Source organism: Dryobates pubescens, chromosome 22, assembly GCF_014839835.1.
Source record: "Dryobates pubescens isolate bDryPub1 chromosome 22, bDryPub1.pri, whole genome shotgun sequence".
Classification (NCBI taxonomy): domain Eukaryota; kingdom Metazoa; phylum Chordata; class Aves; order Piciformes; family Picidae; genus Dryobates; species Dryobates pubescens.
Window position 1 is genome coordinate 6,461,401 of NC_071633.1, and position 19,635 is coordinate 6,481,035.

A 19,635-nucleotide genomic window follows, 5' to 3' on the forward strand; every position below is an offset into this window, starting at 1 on the left:
AGGCTACGCAGTAATGTTCCATCTCATGTCTTTCTTTTCTGGGTCCAAGAACCATTTGTTCCTTCCACACTGGCCTCACTTGGCTATGGGCCTTGCTTGGTACAGCAGGTACCTTGGTGATCAGGGTATTCCCACTGAATCTAGAGAGCGTCCCTTTGAGTTCTTGTGTTGAAAAAATGAAATTTTAGTCAGGTTGCCATTTCTTTCAAGCAGGAAAGGAGTTAAAGAAGCTTAAGAAACCACTGGGTGGTGGATTGATCAGTTTCAGTATTGATATATGAAAAGTACTTGAAGTGTCACTGTGGGAATAGCCCTGCTGCTGCTGAGACAAGTGAACGCTGCTGTCCAGTTCCTGCTATACGAGGGGAAGGCACTGCACTGCTATTATTAAATCTGAGACTATTTCTTTGTGATTTTCTTACAGGAACCAGATTCACGCTCTTCTAGGACAGTTTAGCCAGGCAGAGGCTCTGTTACTTTCTGCTGGAGTTGAGCCAGGCACTCTAGACGGGGTTCTCTTGGATGCTGGCTGTTCTTCTATGCAATTTGATACACCCGAAAGAGGTTTTTCCCTGCAAAAGGATGGACCTTTGGATATGAGGATGGATAGTGACAGGTACTTGTTAATAATGTTTCTCCCTGAAACTCAAAAACTTTGTGCTTAGCAACCCCCATGCATTTCATTTCCCCTTAAGATGAAGAATTCTTGTCATCAAGCCACATCTAATTTTGCACAAGTAGACTGTCTTTTCTCTGGCCATGAAGCTCTTGTCTGTCTCAATACTTGGAACACTGGTTGTTGTCCTTTCCTTCTTTGAAATAAGATGAAAGTTCCAGTGATGAGTAATTAAATCAATAATATTTTTGTTATCTATACCATTAAAATGTTGGAGGGTATGATACACAGTCACAGGGACATCTCAGACACCTGTCTTCTCCCTGTTACTTCGGCAGTTTCTCAGACTGTACTTGCCCTGCAGGCTCACGACCCCATAATGCTGTCCCTTTCCTTTTCTGCCTCACTTGCTATTTGTAGAACCTTCACTTGAGCACGTTCAGACGCTCCCTCAGGAAAGGAGCAAGCTCCCTCTGCTCTGCAATGGCTATCTGACCCAATTACTTTTCTCCAAAAGGCGTGTCATATAAAATAAGTAAAATCTCATCCTTGATATCTGCCAGTGGAAATTAGAAGGCAACGTCGCTTTTAGCACGCTAGCATGATGTTGTCTTCCATTTATCATAAGCTTTCCTTAGCATTATTACAAGCCTGCTTTCACATTGTGTAGGAGGCACATCATGCCTACTTAATTGCCAAATCGACAATTACTTAATAAATCACTGCTATTTAAATTACTAGAATTGCTGTTCAGTACGTTCAAGAGCCTGAAAATCAATGGTGGAATGACAATTTCTACTTGTATAGGAATTTTCATCTTCAGACATCCTCGTGTGTTTTTGTAGCACTATGCTTTTCATGTGAACAATCACAGATCTCTGTTGTATAGATGCCAGCAGTAATTGTATAATGCATTGCTGGGAGAAGGAAAATATTTGCTTTGTGTTTTGATGAACCTGTAGTCTTAAGAATTGCTGTTTGATCTTTATTGCTCATATAGAGCTGGTGGGAAGCCTCAGCTTCTAAGGAATTCTATTAACACATTAATGCTGAGTCTTAAGACAGTAAATTTCAGGATACTCTCTTTTGCTGGTTTTGTGTAAAAATGTCACATAATTCTCCTGGGATTCAGCCCTCACATTTCAAGAACCTGAACTCCGGGCTTCTATTTGCATCATAAGAATGCATACATGGAAGAGGAGCATAAGAACAAAGGATACCTGTGGCATAACAAAAGCCTTGCACTAGGGTTGTTGCTATGATACTACTTGCCTCTGATTTCTAAGTTTTGTTAGCTTTTGTAAGATACTGCAGGAGAGTAATGAATGCCAGAAAAAATACTCTGCACATTCATAGTTGTCTGTGGGTTTCCATTAGCAAACCCATATAGGATGCTCATCAAATAACTTGAGGAATTTCAATAGCCAAGTGACAGAGATTTGAAAATAAATACATGTATGACCTGTACAGTTTCTATTGTAGTAATTGCTGTCTTTTGTAGTATGAAGTAACTTCTGTTCTCTCCAAATAGTGTTTTGACATAAATTCTTATGCCTTTATAATGTGAAGTAAAGTTAACTTGTTTTCATGAGCAATTGTTTCCATAGCAGAGATTCTTGAAATCAGTTCTGAGTAGAAAACAACATGTACTGCAAGGTGACTAAAATGAAGCCATAAAGGGCAAGTTTATGTTCTAAAGCTGACTAAATAAAAAGTCACCCAGCGGTTCCGTTTTAATACGGTGCTGAAAAGTATTTATTCTTGCCAACTCATTAAGCATGGTTTATGATATTGCTTGGGAGTTTCATCTCTTCCTAATTGATGTTGAGGAGCAAACTCCATTTAAAGTAGGAAAAGGAAAGGATTTAAAAGGTGCCAGCTCTATCTGTTTTCATAGGGTTGCTGTCTCTCATTTGAAAACCTCAAAGGCACTTGTATGCAGGGTGTGTGTTTGACTTTATGTCTCAATGCTATGAAGCTTCACCTCTTGTCAATGAAAACTGACGTCAGTGAACTAATTGGCTCTCCTCGTGCGTAGGTACCCTGACATGCCCACTGCTGCTGATGTTGTGAATGCTTTAGATCAACAGGCGCTTGCGTCCATCCTCAGAACATACGGCGAGGAGAGGCACGCCAGGAAAATCGCTTCAGCCATCGTTCAGGCACGCAGCATATACCCCATCACCAGAACTCAGCAGCTTGCAAGCATTGTTGCAGGTACCCTCATTAATTCTTCACAGTGGCTGAGGAGAAAAAATATTAATCCCCAAAGTCCCAGAGGGATCTATTTGTACTTGAAATCATGCAGGATCTAATCCTGCCTGTTCTGCTCTGATGTCAGCTCTATTTTTTATTGTTTTTTTTTTAAGCTGCTGCTTTTTATATTGTAGCTCGACGATTAGTTTAATAATAGATTTTACATGAGGTGATTTATCATTCTGCCAACCAAGTTCAAACACAGAATGACAGCAGCCTAGGGAATACTTTTTCCCAGCTATTGATAAGCCTTCAAAAATCAAGAGATGTCATATACCTCTCTTAGTTTTAAAGTTCTGCATTTTAACATTTTGAGGGGGGAAGCACCATGGCAGTTTCCAGTTGTGAATGAAATGAGATCATTTCTGTCTCCTTAAAGAAACAGGGAGCAAAAAGCAAAGCGATATTTTGCTTGCTTCACCTCGTGAATGCCAACTAGATCAGCCTGAAGCGACTATTGAAACACTTCATCTTACTTGCTCTTCACTGTAAACAACTTGAACAAAATGTGGTTAGGCAGGAACTGTGCTCACATCGAGAACCTTCATGTTTGTGTTCTCAAGTGAAGATGTTCGCAGGAAAAGCGTAAGGCACAAATCCTGTTCGAGACCGCTATGATAAGAAACGTTACCCAAGAAGTGAAAATGGATGTGTCTCATTGCAAATAATTCTAACCTGCTGTCTCCTTTGAATACAGGACCTTTAAAAGGGCTATTCAGATTTAACATTTTGCTAAAGAGCAGTGTTAAATGTTGTATCAGTATCCTGAAGATGTGAAAAAGAAAAAAATGTATCCCTAAAATACTATAACATTACAACTGGAAATTCAGGGCACTTACAAACAAATTGAAAGCTTTGGAGTTGTATAAATCAGGGTGCTTGAGCAAAATTGAAGCAGTCAATTCAATATTGAAAAACTGAAACTTCAACAGCCAATTGAGGCCCAGAGTTTGGGACCTGAAGACACTGCTTGCTTTGTGAGCCCCTGCTGTAAATAGTGAATGTGAGGAGCAATCAATCTGCAAAAAAACCAAGGAGGTAAAACACTGTGAGGCTTTTATCAAACTCAGAGTTACATTTTTAGTAGGCATTGCTATCAACACCACAAACTAAACATTCATTTACTTTGTTTTTGTCACGAGATACATGCTTTTTAAAGAAGTGTTGGTTAAAAGTGTACCATTATGGAGACTGAGGCAACCATATTGCTATGCTAAAGGTTATGAAATGTAAACAAGCAACTCTGAACTTCACAAATAATTTTGAGCACTAGCTAGAACTAGGAAAATAAAAGAATGTGATTTAAGATCCCTTCATGACCTTAGGGATGCGGTTTAGTGGTGGACTTGGCAGCGTTACATGAACAGTTGGGCTTGATGGTCTTAAAGGTCTTTTGTAACCTAAACAATTATATGATTCAATGTTTAATGGGTCACATGTGAGTCATCACTTAATGGTCACTTTGTGTGACAACGAGAAGGAATTTTTTGTTCTCACTTCAAAGTCTTTGCTAAAGTGCAGCTTGGTACATGAATCAGGCATGCATCACATAGTGTCCATGTTTTGTGTACCTTTTTTAAGTAGGTAGCTGACATCATTTTAGGAGAGTCACACTGATCCCTCTTTGGGTAGAACTTCTTCCATTTTTAATTTGGTTCTTCCAGTAAAGGAACACAGCTGTGGATCCCATTAGTTTTTTAACTGATTATACCTTAAGAAAATACCTGGTAACTGTAATATATTTTGTGTAGTTTATCACTTATCATCCTTACATGTTCTTAGGCATAAAGGCATCAGTGAAGCTATTGATATAAGAGACTATAGCTACAGGATTGCCTGATGGCACAGCACAAATAAACCCTGACTAATTCAGGACTTTACCTGAGTAAAATCTATGACCTATTAGTTAAATGTCAAGTCCTTTAAAAAATAAAATATTCATCAGAGTAATAAAATCTTGCATTTTATATTTTGCAGGTTCAGTACAAGTATGATTATCTTTGCAGAACAGGACCAATTGGGGTTTTTTTGCCTAGTACAGGAGGCAGAAAACAAGCAAAATGTTTAGCCACTGAAGCTGCATATTTAGGTGGTCTCCTCTGCTGGTGTCCATGTCAGAGAATTTGTGTTTAGCCCATATTTCTTTCACATGCTATAGGTTACTATGGCTTCAGATTTCCCAGAACTCTAGTATTTTGTGTTAAGATAACCAGCTGATAACCAGAATCCCAGTGAATCTAGCTTTGGACTGAAACTGGAAAATTTCATTGCTATTTCTGGAGTGACTAGACTTCTGGTCTTTTTCCTGCCACCCCCACAAAAGGTTAGAGCCTTTATGGCTGTTGCTAATTGTTTGAGAGATGAGTGAAAGATGTAATTAAAAAACAACCAAGCAAACATAACAGCTCCTCAACAGTTACAGATGTTTCTAAAGATTGTATTAGCAAGAGGTATAATTGTAAGGTGCAGCTGAAAAGAACCCCACCACAAATAGTCAAGATGGCCTACAACAGCTTGGGGCTAATTCAGGTATCCAAGTGATTTCTTGCTCTCCTTTGTTCTAATTTCAAGGAAATAATTCTGTTTCTTGAAATGGATTTGGAAAGTTTTCTCTCTACATACAGTACCAATGAATAAGGTCCTACAAAAAAACCCTAGAGAAAGTTTGTCTTTTTATTATAATTATTTTCTAAACATTATCCAAAAGGCTTCAGATCCCTTTAAGTGAGATACCTGTGAGCTGTGGAGTCTGCAGTTTATATGGGGAAAAAAGAGTTTTCTGTTCTGTCATGCAGACCTCATCTCTCCTTGCAGCGCACTCAGACTCCACTTATTATTTATAATTTTTGCCCAGCTATCTGCCAAGGACTAAAGATCAGTAATTCTCAGTTGAAAGTCTGTGAATAGATGTATGCAGGTTGATTTAGAAGACTTCCTCCTGCCTTTTGCTGTAGCTCATTGAGTTGATAAGAAACAGTAGGTTTAAGATGATCGAAGGGTTAGAGAACCTCTCCTATGGGGACAGGCTGAGAGACTTGGGGCTGTTCAGCCTGGGGAAGAAAAGACTCTGGGGAGATCTATTAGCGGCCTTCCAGTACCTGATGGGGGCCTTCAAGAAAGATAGGAAAGGATGTTTTACAAGGGCTTGTAGTGCTAGGATAAGATGAATGGATTGAAGCTTGAGGAGAGCAAATTTAGGCTGAAGATTAGGAAGAAATTCTTTACAGTGAGGGTGGTGAGACACTGGAGCAGGTTGTGCAGGGAGGTCTTGAATGTCCCCTCCCTGGAAGTGTTCAAGGCCAAGCTGGATGAGGCCTTGAGCAGCCTGGTCTGATGGTTTGAACTGGATAATCTCGAAGGTCCCTTCCAACATAAACTAGTCTATGAATCTGTGTGACGTCTTTAGAATGTAATTTTAATACATGGTTTTAATACAACTGGTGGGTCTATTTTTATTTCTTTGCAGTGGGTAATGTACCTTGTTATCTATTAGTTTATTTAAAATTTAATTCTTCTCAGTGTTATTTGGAGACCTAATATGTTAACAGATCATTTTGGGATCATGCAGTCATTTGGACTTGAAAAGAATTGATGAGCTACGGAAGGAATTTGCAAAGTTTAAGAAGAACTTTCCTGGGTAAAGCCAGTCTCATTCAGATTGGGTCACATTTATAGACATTAATTATCATTTTGGAATTTGTAATATTGCCTGAATTTCAGATGGGTGAGAATGAACACTGTACTGAGGCAGCCTAGACAAAAGGACATTAGTTGCGTCACAGAAACTTATTAAATGTGATGCTAATTCAACAGACGGATTCCTGCAAACAGGTGCACGGTCTGAATTAATTTTTAAACTCTCCCACTCTCATACACTCTGGGGGCTTTCATAGTTCATATTGACAGGCACAGCAAGAGGCTAAATTCATTCACTGGCTTTAAAATTTCAATACGTTCCAAGGCGTGATTCCATTAGGGTTTCTTGAGCGTGTGAGTAGCATCAGGGCATCCCAAAACTGCGAATGATAATTTCTCTCATTGGGATTTCAAACCAGTCATCTAGCCAGAAGCGTGGTGTTTTTTATGAATGAAATCCCTTTTACAAGCTTCCCATACAGATTTTTTTTATTATATATATATATATTTAATGCATTGTACAGCCTTGTTACCAGGGAGGATTTTCTTTCAGTGTCATGGTAAATGGAGGAGGCTGGGCAAGAGATTTTTGGGCCTCAGCAGAAAGCACAGTAGTAGATTTTTATTTAACTGTACCAGAGGACTAAGAGTGGGGCAGGAAAGGTTTTCACCCCTGCAACATGGATCAATATCTACTGCCTTTACTAAAAAGGTGAAGGCCAGTGTGACAGAAATCACTACCACAGATTACATGTATTAGTCAATCCCAGTCTCTGAAGACAGTCTTTGAACTTGGAAAAAGTTTGATTTTGGTTTTAGCTTGAGGGGGTTTGGTCCATGAAACTGTAGAGGAGCTGCATTTCTTAGCCAGTTTCCCGAATGCTGGTATTCCGCACTCTTATATATGCCTGGCAGTGCTCTTTGTGTTGGCTCAGGGGTGTAAGGTTGTATTATGTCTACAGAATATATCTGGAATTTAATTTGTTCTTCTTTGATGTGTGATACATTACTTCACAGTAAAAAATGAATGTCCCTGTTCATCGTCACAGAAGATTATTGTAGGGAGATGTTGCACCGGACAACCACAGCAGGACAAATAGAAGAGCTTTGCAGAGCCCTGTTAGTGTACACTCCCCAGTCATGCTGGCAGCCTGTTGTTGATCTATTTGGTATTGCAATTACAAAGCAGCTGTGTTCATGATCAGACCACAGCAGTTTGGGCAGGTAGCAAGTTGTCATGTCTATTGAGATTTTTTCAAAGCCAGATTTCAAGTAGATCTTTGAATCATGAGCCAGGTTGGATGAGGCCTTGAGTGACCTGGTCTAGTGGAAGGTCTCCCTGCCCATGGCACTCAAGTTCAGCCTCAGTTTAACAGGGTTTGCTTTCAGAAATGTGACTTCAAAGCAGAAAATAAAAGTGCATTGTACAGAAGGAAGCTTGCCACTCGGGGTTCAGGTGTAAGTTTGCGTCCCTCTGGGGACATCATGCAGGAGGGGATTAACATCAGGATTGCTATGTAGAAATACCGAGTTATAATATGCCTAGGATATGTAACACATATATAATACTAACTTATATAGATATATAACTCATTATGTAATATTAAGATATGCCTTTTAAAATTGATGGCAGGTGCTTTTCCAGCAGCAGCACTGTATGCACGAAGGGATTTGCTTCAGAGACCTGCACACGTCGCTACCAAAACTTTCCAAGGCCTGCGAATATTTGTGAACGATGAGCTCCACGAACTGTTTCTAGGGCTGAAGACAGCTGAGAAGTTCCTAAAACCTGGAGGCCGTCTTGTAGCTGTCTCCTTTCACTCCCTGGAAGACCGCATTATCAAACGGTTTCTTCACGGCATAGAGATGACAGAAAAGTACAATCTTGGCTCGAGGCAGAAGATAAGACAAGCCCTGAAAAACCCCTCCCAAAAAGAAGATGCACAAAAGTCTCTTCACGGGAAATCCAACTCCAATTGGATTTTGATGCAGAAAAAAGTTCTTACGCCCCAAGCCAAGGATATTCAAGCAAACCCAAGAGGAAGGTCAGCCAAGCTAAGAGCGGCTATTAAAAAATAAGTTTAAGAAGAAAAAAGATTGTATGTATATGCTCCTTACATTGTGTTTTCTAGAAGATTAACTGGGCAGGAAGTAGCAAACTGAACAAAATTAAATGAAGGTTGTTAGAAAACATTTCTTTCCTACTTCTGTGCTTTTTAATGAGGATGTAGGGTAGAGCATCAAAAGGCAAAGTAAATGTGGGTAAGTGGCTGTCAGCAATTACACAAAAAAGACATCTTTTTAAAAAGGACATCAGAACCCAAGTTGAAATTTTTGATGTCTTCGTAGTATTTCCTTTTAGACTAAATTCAAACAGTCTAAATTCAGTAGAATAGAATAGAATGGAATAGACCAGGTTGGAAGAGACCTTTGAGATCATCATGTCCAGCCTATCATCCAACACCACCTAATCAACTAAACCATTCAGCCAAGCACTCTCTCAAGTCTCCTCCTAAACACCTCCAGTGATGGTGACTCCACCACCTCCCCGGGCAGCCCATTCCAATGGGCAATCACTCTCTCTGTGTAGGATTTCTTCCTAACTTCCAGCCTAAACCTCCCCTGGTGCAGCTTGAGACTGTGTCCTCTTGTTCTGGTGCTGGCCGCCTGGGAGACGAGACCAACCCCTACCTGTCCACAACTTCCCTTCAGGTAGTTGTAGAGAGCAATAAGGTCTCCCCTGAGCCTCCTCTTCTCCAGGCTAAGCAACCCCAGCTCCCTCAGCCTCTCCTCACAGGGCTTGTGTTCCAAACCCCTCACCAAATTTGTTGCCCTTCTCTGGACACGCTCCAGCAAGTAGCTGACTGAGACAGACACATTTTTAAGGAGGTGGATTTTGCACACCTAAGCTCGATGGCTGGTTTAGCCTAGAATAAGTTTGAACCAACCAAAGAATTCATGGTGCATAGATCTCTGTGTCTCAACTGATTTGTTGTATGAATGCCTGTGGGACAAGTGTTTGTTCTTAAATAAATGGATATCTGTATATAATGTTTCGTCCAGGAATTTGTTACCCTTTTGGTAAAATGAGTAAATACTTCTGAGTGATCACCTGGATTTTTAATGTTTGTGGTTGGTAAATAATAAATATTATCTTGGGGAAAAAAAGATACCTAAACCCCACTGTCTGCCCTTGGATACTACAGGTAAGCAATCAGATTTCTACTTGATCATTTGAACTTCTTCTTGTGACCCTCACTGCTGTTCATAGATCCAACAGAACTTTTAGGTGTTGATAGAATTCTAACTGCTCATCACAAAAGGAGTATTGTGGGTCTTCTGGAGTACTTTGCTGGTCATCATTCACTGCAAGGTGCTGCTTATGTAAGTATTGAATCATTTTATAGAAGGCCCACTGTTAACACCAATTTATTTGGATGCTGTACTAGGAACTAAAACATGTAACCATTCCTTTTTCAGTAAGTGTATATGAATTCAATCCAGCTTTGGCTTTATGTTTTATCTGAAAAGGATCATTGTTTTCCTGATTTGTATATGTTAAAAAGTTGTCAGAAAATGGTGTGAGTTTTGGCTTCTTTGACCTCTGACTCATCTCTTCAGGACAAAAAAGTCCTTATTTGGTTAATCAAAGCGGTAGCAGGATTTCATTTGTGATGAACGTAACACTTGGCTGGTAGAATAAAAAATCCAGTTTCTGGCTCTGAGCTAAATGATGACTACACTGGCTTCTGAAAGAGAGCTGACTGGATCATTCCAGGCTTGATTTGCATCAAGCATCCTCTCTGTGTTGATGTAAATTATTACTTTGCAGGAGATTTTGGGGTTATATTGACAGAAACGAGTTAAAATTTAGGTTAGCTGTTTATAATACAGAATGTATTCAAACACTGCAATATTACACAGAATCACAGAGTGGTAGGGGTTGGAAGGGACCTCCAGAGATCATCAAGTCCAACCCCACTGCCACAGCAGGATCAGCCAGGGCAGGCTGCACAGGAACACCTCCAGGAAAGTTTTGAAAGTCTGCAGAGGAGACTCTACAACCTCCCTGGCCAGCCTGTTCCAGTGCCTCATCACCCTCACCATAGAGAAGTGTTTCCTCATGTTAAGGTGGAACCTTCTGTGTTTCAGCTTGTACCTGTTGTTCTTTGTCCTGTCACTGGGCACCACCCAAAAGAGCCTGGCACCTTCATCTGGGCACCCACTCCTCAGGTATTTATAGACATTGATAAGATCCCCTTTCAGCCTTCTCTTCTCCAGACTAAACAGCCCAAGGGCTCTCAGTCTCTCCTCAGAGGAAGGATGTTCAAGTCCCCCAGTCATCCTCATAACCTCTGTTGGACTCTCTCCAGCAGAACCCTGGCTCTCTTGAACTGGGGACCCCAAAACTAGACACAGTATTGCAAGTGTGGTCTCACCAGGGCAGAGTAGACACTTGACTGATGATGGGCATTTTATACTTCTCCAAAATCTCAATATTTTCCTTCTGGTTTCATTATACATGCTATTAAATATTAAATAAAACATTCCACTTCAAATAATATTACTTACTGTTGACATCTTAGAGACAACAGGCTGTACCTTAAATAGACTTTTTTTTCATCCAAACATTAAATATGAATAGCTAATGTTATTTTTAGCTAAGATTCCATACTGAAATACACTCCAATTGCAGGCTGGAAAAATTGTGCCTGCAGCACAGGCTTAGAAGAGTTGAGTGCCATGCTGTGCATTGTTCAGGAGCACACTTCAGGAAAAGACCATCCAATTAGAGCAGAAGTTTCCTATTGGTATCCCAGAAATTATGTGAAAGCATTAAAATGCCTTTTGCTTACAGTGATGTTTAAAATCCATGCTGCTTACACCTAATTTCAAAGGCACATTTTCCTGTCATAGTTGAACTATCGTCTGTCAGTTTTTGTAAATGGACTCCCTCAGTTGAGGGAAGTAGGGAACTTGTCTTTATTTTTAGGTTGGAGCTGCACAGCCATGGCAGTGCATCAGTCATTGAGCTCTTCTCTTCAGAGGATATGTTTCTCTCCTCTAAGGGTCTCCTCACTTTCAGCTTCGAACTTGCGGTACAGAATGTCCTGGAATTTTAACCTCTGCTTGCCTGGAAAAAAAACCACCCGCATCGTTTTCACAGGAGAGGGGTAGCCCTGTCACAGAATCACCAAGGTTGGAAGAGACCTCAAAGATCATCAAGTCCAACCTGTCACCCAATACCTCATGACCACTCAACTATGGCACCAAGTGCCACGTCCAATCCCCTCTTTGAACACCTCCAGGGATGGTGACTCCACCACCTCCCTGGGCAGCACATTCCAATGGCTAACAGCTCTCTCCATGAAGAACTTTCTCCCCACCTCCAGCCTAAACTTCCCCTGGCACAGCTTGAGACTATGTCCTCTTGTTCTGGTGCTGGTTGCCTGGGAGACCAACCCCCTCCTGGCTACAACCACCCTTCAGGTAGCTGTAGACAGCAGTAAGGTCTCCCCTGAGACTCCTCCAGGCTAAACTACCCCAGCTCCCTCAGCCTCTCCTCACAGGGCTTGTGCTCGAGGGCTCTCCCCAGCCTCATTGCCCTTCTCTGGACACATTCAAGTGTTTCAATGTCCTTCTTAAACTGAGGGGCCCAGAACTGGACACACTACTCAAAGTGTGGCCTAACCAGTGCTGAGTACAGGAGCACAATGACTTCCCTGCTGCTGCTGGCCACACTATTCTTGATACATGCCAGGGTGCCATTGGCCTTGGCTGCTTAGGCACACTGCTGGCTAATGTTCAGGCAGCTATCAATCAGTACCCCCAGGCGTCCTCCCATCCCTTGTCCCTTCTAATGGGGCCAGTCAGCTTAAACCAGTACAGAAAACTAGACACAGTTGTCCTGTGACTAAGGTTTTTATTGTACCTTCAGAGAATATCTTTGTGAATTCTAAGCACAATTAGCTGCATTTATAACCCATGAGGGCCTGCCAACATTATTTCCCTGTTGGTTCCTAAGGAAAAAGAATCAGCTTTATGGTTTCAGAATGAAAAGGATTAATCATCCTGCTTTCAAGTAATTTAAGGAATTAATATCTGTCTGCAGGATTTTTTTTAATTCCTACAATTGTGTAATTTCACACTGGTCTCTTCTAGTCACTCAGTCACTGCTGAGATCGCCAGTCTGAAATGTCAGGCTCTGTACAGCTGTGTTGAGGCATTTGGTGGATGGAAGTTGGAAGGAGGGGATTCCTAAGGTACTGTGGATGGGGAAAATACTGGCTTCAGTAAACATTATTAGCAAGTGATTCTTCTAGTAGCAAATACTGTATCAGAGTTTTTGCCTGCTGCTTTGTAGAGTAGCATTTCTATGATTATTAATGGCTCATATAATTGCTCTGATATTACTCTTTGTATTGGAGAAGTCCTGGTTTTAATTGGAGAGTTTATGCTCCTAAATAGTGTAACAGCAGTGTGAGGGAGGAAGCGGGAGGAGCTATGCCCTGAGGTAAGGTGCTGTGCAGGGGAGGGATGATGGCAATAAGCAGTGTTAGACACAGATTGTTGGTGATTTTATTTGATTAATCTACATTTTAAAATAACTTAGATATCAGCCCTGACTCATTGTGTAGAGTATCACTGTACTGGTGAAAAATGAGGTGAATTGCAATAAACAAGAGAAGTAATAAACTCATAAGCCCATTTGTTGCTGCCCATCTTACTTAACATTTTTCCCTTTAGCAAGAGTAATGAAAGGGTTCAGATCTGACTTCTTGTGCCCCAAAATGTCCTAAGGAAGGGCCCTTTGGTAGGTTTGGGACCATAGACATACACCAGGTTCACAAGCACTGCTCTTTGAAGTATGAGAGCCAATTTTTATATCTATACTTTATATGTTGTTGGGGTTTTTTTTGTTGTTGGTTGGTTGTTTTCTTTTTATCCCTTTTTTTTCCCTGTTTTTAAGCAATTGCTTAAAACTAATATAGAATAGAATAGAATAAACCAGGTTGGAAGAGACCTTCCAGATCATCGCATCCAACCTATCATCCAACACCACCTAATCAACTAAACCATGCAACCAAGCACCCTATCAAGTCTCCTCCTAAACACCTTGTACTTACAAGTTGCTTGTACTTACAAGTTATTCAGAAGTGTCATCAGATGTGAAGGTCATTTTACACCTGAAGTATACTGGAATTAAAGAGGATTTCTGGATTAGTGAAGACTGTAGTGCCACAGTGAATCTTGCAAACTTAAATGTTGGACATCGTCTCTTCCTCTTCTCCAACCCTCGGTGGAAGACAGAGAAAAACATGTTTCATTAGAAAGTAGCAAAGAAGCAGTAAAGTTGAACAACTTGAAAAAAAGAAATAAATGAATTGATGCAGCTTGTGTCCAGTTTGAACAAAAAGTCATTATTTGCATCTTTCTGTTATTTTCTTTCCATTCATTGCTTAATTTTACCTTTTGGGGAATGAGCAGGAGTCGTGCTCAGTCTCTGCCCATGGGTGCCGAGCGTGGTAACAGTGAGCAGATCTACGTGCTTTCAAATCCAGCTTTGTATATTTTTTTCCTCTGTGTCCTTTGCAGTTAGGATTGTGTTTCTGAAGCTCCTGTAAGCTTATCCCAGGGTGAGTAAGAGGGAAGGGCTTTTCTCTTCCAGAAAACTGTAATGCTTGTCCATCCTATTTAATGCTTTCCTTCGTGGTGTGGTTTTCTGATGATGTGCCATGTTTTTCAGTGTTGCATTCCTAAGGAAAGGAGGACATCAGGGGAAATCTAAGCTAAAAATCAGAGCCAGAGATCAGTTGCCTGAATCTCTTACTGTCCTTACATGGCTACTCTCACAAAAAAAGAATTCTTCCCCCCCATTTTGCCATGATCTTTAGGCAAATTGTGTTTTTCCTGAAGCCTTCTAAAGCCAAACTTGATTAGTTGTAATAGTCAAAACCAAACTGGTGTTTGAAACCATTTATTTTTATGTTTAGGAATTTAAACCTGACACCTTGTTTATAGCTGTCTCTTTAAAGAATAAAACTGGAGATACAGCTCCCTCTGTCTGTCCTGGGAATACATCTGCTTGGTTCCTTCTGGAGTGCACCTGCAAAATATTCATGTTTGTTGTCAGCATGACTACACAAGGTTAAAACATGTTGGATAACTTTTACAGGTCAGTGGCTTAAATTATGCTGCCTAGAATTTTAAAAGAGCAAAGGGTAAGTTGTATTCCTGCCTGAAAATATTTCGATCAAGATACCTAACTCGAAAGACAGGAAAACAAACTTTCATGGTAAGTTTCTCAAACAAAATTTGTTGTCAGAATGAAATAGAAATGTATAAAAACTCTGTTCTGTAGTGCTCATACAATTTCACAGGCATATTGCTGGCAAATGTACTTCATGCTTTTATTGACATTACCCCCCCCCCCCCCCCCCTTAATTTCTGTGCTGGTGGAAAAAAAATCTGCATAAACAGGAGAACATTAGGGGATATGACAGATCCTGGCATGAAAATAAATGATGCTGTATAAATCACATCTTAAATTTCATACATACTAGAATACCTGAGTGAAAAGTCAGGATTTGGTGGTCTCTGTTGTCATTGACTCACATGCCACAGCTGTTTGAGGCTGTGGCTGTAATTCTGACAAAGAAAATGCAATCCGCTTTTCAGTTTTAGCTTGTCTGTGGTTTATATTTCCACTGAATGTGGAATGCCACTAGATTGCAGAATAAGTCTCTGCTAGGTTTGTAGAATCACAGAACATCAAGGTTGGAAAAGACCTTTAAGATCAAGTCCAAACATAACCCAACACTAAACTATATCCTGAAGTGTCACGTCTGCAGCTTCTTGAACACCTCCAGGGATAGCCACTCCACTACCTCTCTGGGCAGCCTGTTATGTTATTAGCATTTTATATCAGCTGTAATTATACTAATGGCAAGGTTATATCACAAGTTAGTAACTATAAAAAAAAACCTGGAAACATTGCGATAGAACTTGTACACAAAAATGTGTGGAAGTTTAGTAGTAACTTAGTCATCAACAATTCAGGCTAGAAAAGTCCTTCTGAATTCAAACTATAAGCTTATTTCTACACAGCTTTCCTGTAAATAGTGTGTGTGTGTGTGTGTGTATTGTTTGGGGGTTTTTTAATCAGAAGTAGTTGAATGCTTAAAAACATCTCATGGACTTTGCAGAGAACTGCAATAAGATATTGACAGTTCTGATTGATAAGTATCTGAAAATAAAGGCATCATGAGAACTGTTTTGTAATAGAGTGCAGAACTATTCTCAGGAGTAATGACACATGGATGCCTGTTAATACATGCACAGTCTGAGAGCCTAATCTTGCAGCTTGCCTTTATGGGGAGAGCTTTGTTATACACAGACATTATCTAAAATATATCCTGTTTCTCAAAGTCATGACAGAAGTGGGAGTGGAAGTCTTGGTAGGCAGTGCAAGCTGACAGAAAGAGCAGGGGTAAGTCTGATGTAAACTGGTAGACGAGTCTCTGTGGGAGCAGAAGGGACTTGACAGTCTGCAAAGCAAACTTACTGGGTACGGGCCAGTCCAGGTTAGTATCATAGTATCAGTCAGGGTTGGAAGGGACCACAAGGATCATCTAGTTCCAATCCTCCTGCCGTGGGCAGGGACACCCCACACTAGATCAGGCTGACCAGAGCCTCAACCAGCCTGGTCTTTAACACCTCCAGGGAGGGCACCCCAACCACCTCCCTGGACAACCCATTCCAGGGCTTCACCACTCTCATGGGGAAGAACTTCCTCCTCACCTCCAGCCTGAATCTCCCCACCTCCAGCTTCATCCCATTCCCCCTAGTTGTGTCACTACCTGATACCCTGAGAAGTCCCTCCCCAGCCTTTTTGTAGGCCCCCTTCAGATACTGGATGGCCACAATTAGGTCACCTGGGAGCCTTCTCTTCTCCAGCCTGAACAGCCCCAACTCTTTCAGTCTGTCCTCATAGGAGAGGTGCTCCAGCCCTCTGATCATCCTCATGGCCCTTCTCTGGACACACTCCAGCACCTCCAGATCCCTCTTGTAATAGGGACTCCAGAACTGGAGGCAGTACTCCAGGTGGGGTCTCACCAGAGCTGAGTAGAGGGGGAGAATCACTTCCCTTGACCTGCTGGCCACACTTCTGATGCAGCCCAGGATCTGATTGGCTTTCCGGGCTGCAAGTGCACACTGAGAGCTCCTGTTGAGCTTCTTGTCCCCCAGCACCCCCAAGTCTCTCTCCTCTGGGCTGCTAAATTCTGCAATGCTGAATTAACCAACTTACAGAATCACAGAATGTTAGGGGTTGGAAGGGACCTCGAAGGATCATCTAGTCCAGCCCCCCTGCCAGAGCAGGATTGCCTAGAGTAGATCCCACAGAAATGCATCCGGGTGGGTTTTGAGTATCTCCAGAGAAGCCTTTGATGTGTAGTCAGGTCCACTCATGTATTTCACCATGGCTCAACAGTGGTGCCAGTGTGCTTCAGGAATCTGAAGTTAAAGAAAATGGTAATTTAAAAATGGCATGAAAAATAAAGGTAAGGAAATGACAAAATTTCTTGGAATTGAAGCTCCTATATGACTTCTATACTCTCTGTCTTGGGGAGGGCAGGGGGGATGATACAAAAATGGAGAGCAAAGGGAGTTTGATCTCTACTGTTGCTGCCTCTACTAAAGTTAATAAAAAGCTTGCATTGGTTTAAAAAAAGGTGGGCTGAAGACCTGAACCACACACATACTGTAATTATCACTATTTATCAGTCTATTGGAAACTAGCAGGTGATGTGAAGTTATAAAACAGTAGATTAATTAAAGGTGCTTGGCAAATACCCTGTCATATAGCTGTACCGTGCTTCTTACTATCTAAAAGGAGGATAATTAAGGGATGATTAGGCATGTGTCACATTAGCCTTCACACCAGGACCCTGCCAATTTTTCTTGTGTAAGTCTAAAGTCAACACTCCAGTAGTGGGTGCACCCTGCACACCTGGGCAGGAGCACTGCTGTGGCTGATAGTCTGATGACTGATGCACAGATTCAGATCTGAGCCTCCCCTGAAAATGTGACAGTATCTTACTTTTTAGATAGTGTCTAAAAACTATCTGACTAATTATTAGCTAATGCTTTATTAGTAGACCTCTAGTTATTTGGAAAACAATGTATTACGAGCTGAGCTTAGGGGGTATTTGTGGTTGCTACTTCACCTTGGTGACTTTATTTTCCCCTCAGGGCAAGCTGGTTATTGTTCCTTGAAAATTAAGTGGAACTTTCTTGGAAGCAGCAGCAGCATACACCATTTTTCCTTGGAGACAAAAAATAATGAATGGATTTAATTGCAGTGACCATTAGCTCCAATTATATCCCAACAGGAGCACAGTCCTCCATAAGCACTGCATTGCCCAACAGCTCACTAATTCAGCAGTGTATCCCAAAGCCTCCTTTGCAGTTTAGTTGCTTCGGCACTTCCAGTTGCCAAATATTTTACTCAGCCTATCCAAATCATAGCTTAGTTTTCAGGATTCTGTGCAATTTGAGCAGGCTTTGTATGTATTGAAAAAAAAAAAGCTATCAAGTACAGAATACAGAATTAACCAGGAGTACTTGGTTTTCCTGGGAAAAGGTAGCTGATTCTTGTCTTCAAATATAGCTTAGACCAAGAAAATATTTTGGGGTGGGGTTTTGTGTGTGTGTGTGTGTGTGTTTGGGGTTTTGGTTTTCATAGCTTTTTACTTTGATGAGGATATATAGATCTAATCATTTCTGCCATCTTTTCTCCTTTGAAATAGTTGTCTGTGTTAGGGGTACAGAATAGGGCTACTGAATAGAGCTATTGACTGTCATGTTCTCTCCCACACAGCATATCCCCTGAACTGACCTTACTCCAGATTGCTTCCTATAGTCTGCAGAACAACAGGCATTCCTCAGCAGCCATTCACCTTTTCTCCCCCTGAATGTCATAATGAGGCTATAGAATAACTACTTAATTAAGGGGTTTTTTTAAGTGAAACCTACACTTGTCATTTTGCTTACTTTTCCATATAAATATTACAAAATATTTCTGTTTAAGTCACTGCATCAGATTCAGTGCTGACAACACTGATTACCTTTGTAATTAATGATGTCCCAAGTTTTCCCATGGGCATGAGAGTCTCAGCTTTCCTGAAGCATTAAAATTGATTCCCAGCCTTCACGGATGTGGAGAAAGCTGTGAAGCCCCTTATCTTCTCCTTAAGTATAGCTGGTAGCCAAATGTAATCTTTCAAAACATATTTTCTCTATTTTTTTTTAGCATAGCCATGTCATTTGTTGACCCTTACTTCCTTTCCCTTTCCCCTCCGCCCTCCATTTGGCACTCCTCAGTATCAGGGTGGTGACATTCTGGAATAGGTTGCCCAGAGAGGTTGTGGATGTCTCTTCCCTGTGGGTGTTCAAGACCAGGTTGGATGAGGCCTTGAGCAGCCAAGTCTAGTTGAGAGGTGTTGCTGCCCGTGATGAGGAGGTTGGAGTAAATGATCTCTGAGGTCCCTTCCAGCCTGAGCCATTCTGTACGCAGCAGAGCATGGAAGAGCCTACAGGACTGGCTTTGTTCATAGAATCATACGATCAACAAGGTTGGAAAGGACCTCAAAGATCATCAAGTCCAACCTGTCACTCAACACCTCATGCCTACTAGACCATGGCACCAAGTGCCACATCTAATCCCCTCTTAAATGCTTCCAGGGATGGCAACTCCACCACCTCCCTGGGCAGCCCTCTTGTCACCTTGCTTGCATGCCATCATTTTTCTGTGGTACCACCTCAGTTACTGTAGGAACCATTAATTATCACTTTGCAAGGAACTGTTATTGTACCATGGAGTGCAGTTAATGAGTAGAACACATTTGGGTACACTGCTACACAGCTGGCTGCTGGGAGAATGCCTGTTCCCTGCAGAGGTTACTGCCTTCAGCCCATTTGAGGTGCTCTTGGTCTTTCATTTTTTTTGCACAATTGTCTTTTGTTGAGCACTGCCTGCTGAAAAGCTGCAATTCTAGTTACTGTCTTAGGAGTACAATAGACAGGGATCAAATAGCTTTGTTTTTAAATTAATGTATAGAATTTGA

General features: G+C 41.3%; 1 protein-coding gene across 1 annotated transcript in view; it reads left to right on the plus strand.

Annotated features, from left to right (window-relative positions):
- Positions 1-8,909, plus strand: part of METTL15 (methyltransferase like 15) — a 72,645-nt gene extending 63,736 nt beyond the window's left edge. Inside the window, exons 3-5 of the mRNA XM_009901350.2 lie at positions 425-616; positions 2,655-2,833; positions 8,142-8,909. Coding sequence (XP_009899652.2) covers positions 425-616; positions 2,655-2,833; positions 8,142-8,587 — 817 coding nt within the window. The 3' untranslated portion in view covers positions 8,588-8,909. The remainder of the gene's footprint in view (positions 1-424; positions 617-2,654; positions 2,834-8,141) is intronic.
- The last annotated feature ends 10,726 nt before the right edge of the window (positions 8,910-19,635 follow it).